The following is a 6,000-nucleotide window of genomic DNA, read 5'->3' on the forward strand; positions in this document are numbered from 1 at the left end:
TCCTAGAGACTAACTTATAAAAAGTAATTTATAAAATTTATATAAAGCTAGCCTAATTGCTCTTTAGCTTCAAATGGAAGAAGGTATGCCACTGACACATATTTTTTAAAATCCCAGTAAGATGTACGGTAATAAAAATATGGAAGGTTATTGGCATTCAGAAGTATCCCCTAACCAGCTACATAACAGTTACACTGTAATATTTATTTCATTCATTGCTCTTGAACAAAGTTCAATCATATGTAAATAAGCAGAGATACAATGAAAGCTATTTTTCCTATTCTGATTTACTAAAAGCAATAAAACATGAAACTGTTCCTATGTAATAAAAATTACACAAAGTTTTATTTAAATCAAAATAAAATGTCAGATTCTGGGTAGATACCTCAAGCAGTAGAGCACCATAGGAACTAAAGAGCATGCTAACTAGATCTGCAGCTTAATTCCAGTGCAGTGCTATCATGATGGAGCCTCACCGCTTCCATTTCTAATTCTTCCAACATCATTTCAGCAATCTTAATGCAAAGCTGTATGTGTTCAAAAAGAGAGCTTTCATTACTGACATTCAATATTTAAGTAAATTTCTACCCTGAGATATATTAAATATTCAACTGAATAAATACCTGAGCAACCCAATCTAACTGGATCTGCATTGAGCAGGGGCTAGATTAAATGATCTCCAGAGGTTCTCTCCAAGCTAAATTATTCAATTCTAAGCCAATGCATCTCGCTCTAATTGTGTGGTCTTTGTCCTCCTGCATGCTACCATAGTAAGAAAACTCTCCCAAACAATATAAAGTGGGGAAAAGCAAACACATATATAAGAAAGAGACTAGATCTATGCTTAACCTGAAGAACATCAGAAAAGTATTTTTTCTTACTCTTCACCCCCCACAAACACACACAAAGGAAGTAGAAAGCTTCTCTGTACTGTATATTACTGAGGGAGGCAGCCTATTTCAGCTGTATTGTAGAGCACTCTTAAGGGTTCACATTTTCAGCTCTTTCCTTAGGTCCATTAAAATAAAACAGGACTCCATTCATCAATGACAGTGATGGAGAAATCTTCCAAAAAGATCGTAAAACATAAAATATTTGCAACAAGGAAGACCCATACTCTGAGAAGTGTAATTTGGAATCTGTTTTGTTCATAAAGAAGCTTGACAACTTTGCACTTACTATAAAAAAAAAAAGGTTTTATAAAAGCTACAAATATTTTCTTGTTACTGAGAAGCAACACCAGCTCTGTAAATTGTTTCATGTCGTTTACAAAACTTTGTTAAGTTGAAAGAATACTTTCAGGGTTTTTTTTCCAGTCAATGCCAATTGCACAGATGAGGTGTCTGAAAAAACACTGTAGCTAAAACATTCTATTAATACAATTATTTTAATCTGTATGAAAGAATACGCTCACGCTTTCGGTTTACGCTACCTGAGATGACTAAGCAGAGGTTGTAGTCTCTCGTCAGACTGTATGGAAGGAAGTGATCGTGCTGTCAGCTAGAAGAAAACAGAAGTTCAATTAATAAATCATTAGCTTTAAAAAATTGATAGCAAAAAAAACTTAAAAAATCACCCAGTGTTGCTACACCTGTACACAACATTGGATAAGACATACTTTCTCCTATTAAAACTAAGTGAGCACAACCTTCCAGAATCTGAAGTTAGCAGAAATATTTACAAGTTAACAAAGTCAAACAGTGAAAAATAATCTTTCTAAAATTACAATGTAATTTTAATTAAATAGCAAGACATCACTGAAAGCTGCATACTTTTTTCCAAATATATTTGAACCAGAATTCATATTCTACCCAGACAGCCTTCCAGCAGTCACGTAATATAAATATAGTCCATATTATATACAATTTACATTTTTATAGAAAAATTTACATAATATTTAGTGCTATATGACTTTCATATAGACATTCTTCTGTGTACGCTGGGGTTTTTTTAAATAGGCATAATTGTATTTTGTAATTCGACTGCTCTAAACCAAATATATACTTTTTTTCTTGTAAATGTTTCATATGACTAGTTAAAACATTAAACTTTTTCTGAAAAAAAACCCCCACCTAGTAGTCTATAAACCAAGAAGTACGTCATGCTATTGCAGAATACTCGTTAATAGGTGTATTAACTGAAATAATTGGAAAAATACATGTATTAAATTTAATATCAGTCTATAGGTGTCTACCTTCGCCTATAAAAGTTAGAAGCATAGCAATTCTGATACTGCTGATACACAACTAATATAAAATATTTAATATAATGCGCATTTTATGATTCTATTGCTGACAAGTTACACTGTATTTTGAAAACCACCTTCATACAGATTTTAAATTTCAGCGTATTTCACATTGTATAAATCACCATCAAGTTCTTAAGTATTTTACAGGTAACTTAAAATAGTGTGCATGCAGTTATACATACTCTTTAAAAACCTTATTAAAACAAATAAACAAAGAACCCAAACTTTTTTCACCAATAGCTTAGCTTCACGTTGCTGGCTCCAACACACAGGTAAAGGCAAGCACTGAAGTAGGACTAACTAGCAGGCTGCAACTGCTATTTATAACCCACAGATAAATATACCCAGGAAACAGCTGTGCTCAGAGTTTGGGTACAGGGGTTTTATTTGTAACTGTAAGAAACTCCATGCCAAACTCCATCGGTTTACAGGGAGACAGTGTGAATATGAAGGAGTTTAATATTTTCCTGAAAGATCACCCATTCATCACATCCATTTCATAACCTTTGCTGCTAGGCAGAAGTCAGATTGAGGCCAAATTTTAAAATCGTGCCTCAAGCTAGCGATACCAAGCACCAGCTAAATGAGAGGAGGTTCAAAACAGCTAGTCTGCCAAGGGGAAGTCGAAGCCACTGAACACAGGGACAGCAGGGAAGGAGGAACAGGCCATGTCAGTCCTGGCCTGCAGCAATCACCGCTTCAAAACACAGCTCTTGTAGGTCTCGGGTAACCCAGGCATACTCATCCGACCTGCCTGCTGCAGTGAAGGGAACTCAGGCAGTCTCAGCAAGCCATTCATCCCTCTTTAAAAAACCAAAAGGCTGGTGTCTTGGCAATTAAAGCATTATCCACATTCCCTTATTTTATGGAGCTAGACTGATATGCATACACTATACTAAAAATTCATTAAGCTCTGTATTTATTCAGAGGTTTCTTTTGACAAAAAACTCGTTTTCTTACCACTGGGTGTTAAAGGCCAATACACATATTGTTCTGTATTCATGTCCTCTATAAAGTAACCCTCTAATTTTGTTTTAAACACCATCAGAAAACCAGTAATTATTTCTGAAGAGAACTTGAAAGCCCTCTAAATACTGGCCAAGTTATTCCACTTGGCTAAAATCAGAACAGAGCCTGAATTACCTGAAATATCATCTGCTTCGCTTTCTACTAATAACTTAACTGATACAGAAAACAGTATTTGTGTGCACACTCACATACATATGTATATGTTTACATGAGACAAGCATATAGTATTTTTCTCTATACGGTACTTTAAATATTACATTTAATCAGAAAAAAAACCAATTTTTTCACTGTTATAAACAATGCATTTACAACAGGACAATGTTTATGAAAGTCGAACTGGACAGAGGTGTAAGAGGCAAAACCCAGTAAAATTCAAACCCTGCAAAACTGTTGATGCTACTGTGAAAGTTATATATACAATAAATGATGTTGTTGTGTAAACATTACCAACGAACAGAAACACAGTTTTAAAACTAATTTTGGAGACTTGTAGGAACTGCGGTAGAACCAAGAACTAGTGATCTTGGTGTTTAACCAAGTTTTTTCTTGATGCTGCAATGAAAGAACATGGAAGGAGCAGCCTACGCTGATGGTTCCAGAAAACCCCTTTTAAAGGGGGAAAACCATAATTCCTTGAAGTCCCAGGAGAATCCACATGGCCAATGTTTTTCTTAATTTTTTTGTCTTACTGTCATGTGTTTCACCAACAATTATGCAACCTGCAAGTTTTAGGAGCAAAATGAATCCCCATTTTCCTCCATTATGTTGCCTGGAAGGACAAGATAAAGTTCTCTACAGAACATGCTCTTGTGAGAATAAGATCATCCACCTTTCAACTCTCACAACAAACACTTTGTTAGGTTAGTTCAAATGCTTATTTTCAGGACGCTGTGGGAGCCTCATGAAACTGTTCTTTTTTATCTAAAACTAAAGGATAGTTTTTTTTAAACACAGTTGAGGAAAACCCATCAAAATATTTGAACAATGTTAACTGAAAGAGTAAACTTTCCTTTAATTTACCTGGATTATAAAAATAAAAGCTAAAATTATATATATATAAAGTCTTTCCCCACAACTGTATTTCTCCTAACCAAGCCACACTGTAAATAAAATTAGCTTTTACAGAGGTGGTGGTAAATTAATGCTAGTGTTTTCAAACAGCAAAGAAATGTACGTCCTTTTCCAACAGTATTTTTCTAAAAGAGAAAGATAATCCCAATTACAGAATCCAAACTGAGATTCTGCAGACTTTTTCCAACCATTCTGAATGAAATTTAGACAAATTCCTGCAAGCACAGCCTCACCTTTATCTCTATATGGTACTCAACAGAAAGATGATCTTACCAGAAAAAAAAAGCAAATACAGGCTATCTGATATTTTTAGAGAAATGAAAGACATCAAAATGTTGTCAAGTAAAGAGCACAGCTCCAAACTCTAATCATGCTGAAGCAGTTTAGTTTACAGAGAACATAAAACACTGCAGACTTAAGATATTTCCAGTCCCAAGGCCCGGGTGATCAGAGGAGCAGGCAGAGTGAGCGGCAGATGGAACACGTGGGCACCTCAGCGTTGAGCTGAGATGGTGAAGGCTGGGGTGAGTGATGTAGAACATCAAGGTTAAATTAAGCACCATGTTATCAATATCACACAGCATTTAAAATTGAGAAAGGAGGAAGAATACTTAACAATATGAGGAAAAGGAATGAATAAACTGAAAGCTGAGATGGCAACTTCAGTCCAACTTTATACTAGCTTTCCTATCAGAGTCACCAGCCCTCCTTGCTGCAATTCAGATTGCCAACAGTTTAAAAAAAAAATAAAAAGCACAAGCATTGGAGGGAGAAGTCAAAGGAGAATATTAATAGATTTGAAGTAATCAGAATTTCCAAAGGCAAGCTTTCTAAGTTTTGACAAAATTCAGTAATATTTTTATGCAATCTTGTAGAAGAGCAGCAAGAAGCCAAGTTGTTCTTTCCTACTGAGCTCTATGCAACAACCACATCTCTAGTGTTCACTATGCTGCACTTGTGGCAAACAAACAGGACATTTTCACATGGCATGAAGAAGGTAACATTTTGAGAATGTAGAAAGCACACGATTATTAGAAAACTACATGAACATCAGAATTATTTAAGATTTGGCAGCAGCACTTCAAGTGATAATGAAGGTAAAAGGATGACAACTTATAAATTGATGTCTAAGAACTGGTCTGTTTTTCTTCCCCCCCATCCAAATATGAGACCAGCACGTGAAATAGCAAGTTATCAAAGATTTACTATAAACCTTAAAAAAAGTTAACTTGACACAAAGCCTGGAGTTAAGTAGCAACTCCACATGCTATCAGGAAGGCAATGACATTTTTATACATGGCAATTAAGAACAAGATTATTGTGGCTCAATTAACCTGTCTCAATTTTTTAGGAGCGTGTGAATGTCTTGAAATCAAGTTTATCATGTGAGAGCTATTTGCCAAGTGTTTTTCTGTGCAAAAAAGAGAATTTTCATTTCCACAAAGTTTACTTTCTAAATGAGATGTCCTAATTAGCTGTATTGCACAGGAAAATTTTAATATGCTGTCAGACCATTTGATGAATACATTTTAAAAAAAAAAAAAAAAAAGATCACATTACATTGGATGGCATCAAGAAAAATGACATGGAAAGCTTAGGAGGAAAGCACAGAAAGAAGGGGTTTGTGGCAAAGGTTACTTTTAGCTGAGGCA

The 6,000-nt window shown here is 35.0% G+C and overlaps 1 protein-coding gene across 1 annotated transcript in view; it reads right to left on the minus strand.

Moving 5' to 3' along the window:
• Positions 1-6,000, minus strand: part of LOC104127349 (DNA primase subunit 2) — a 124,580-nt gene that overhangs the window by 53,538 nt on the left and 65,042 nt on the right. Inside the window, exon 8 of the mRNA XM_009640014.2 lies at positions 1,433-1,500. Coding sequence (XP_009638309.2) covers positions 1,433-1,500 — 68 coding nt within the window. The remainder of the gene's footprint in view (positions 1-1,432; positions 1,501-6,000) is intronic.

Source organism: Egretta garzetta, unplaced genomic scaffold (genome assembly GCF_000687185.1).
Source record: "Egretta garzetta isolate BGI_Z169 unplaced genomic scaffold, ASM68718v1 scaffold76, whole genome shotgun sequence".
In the NCBI taxonomy this organism is placed as follows: Eukaryota; Metazoa; Chordata; class Aves; order Pelecaniformes; family Ardeidae; genus Egretta; species Egretta garzetta.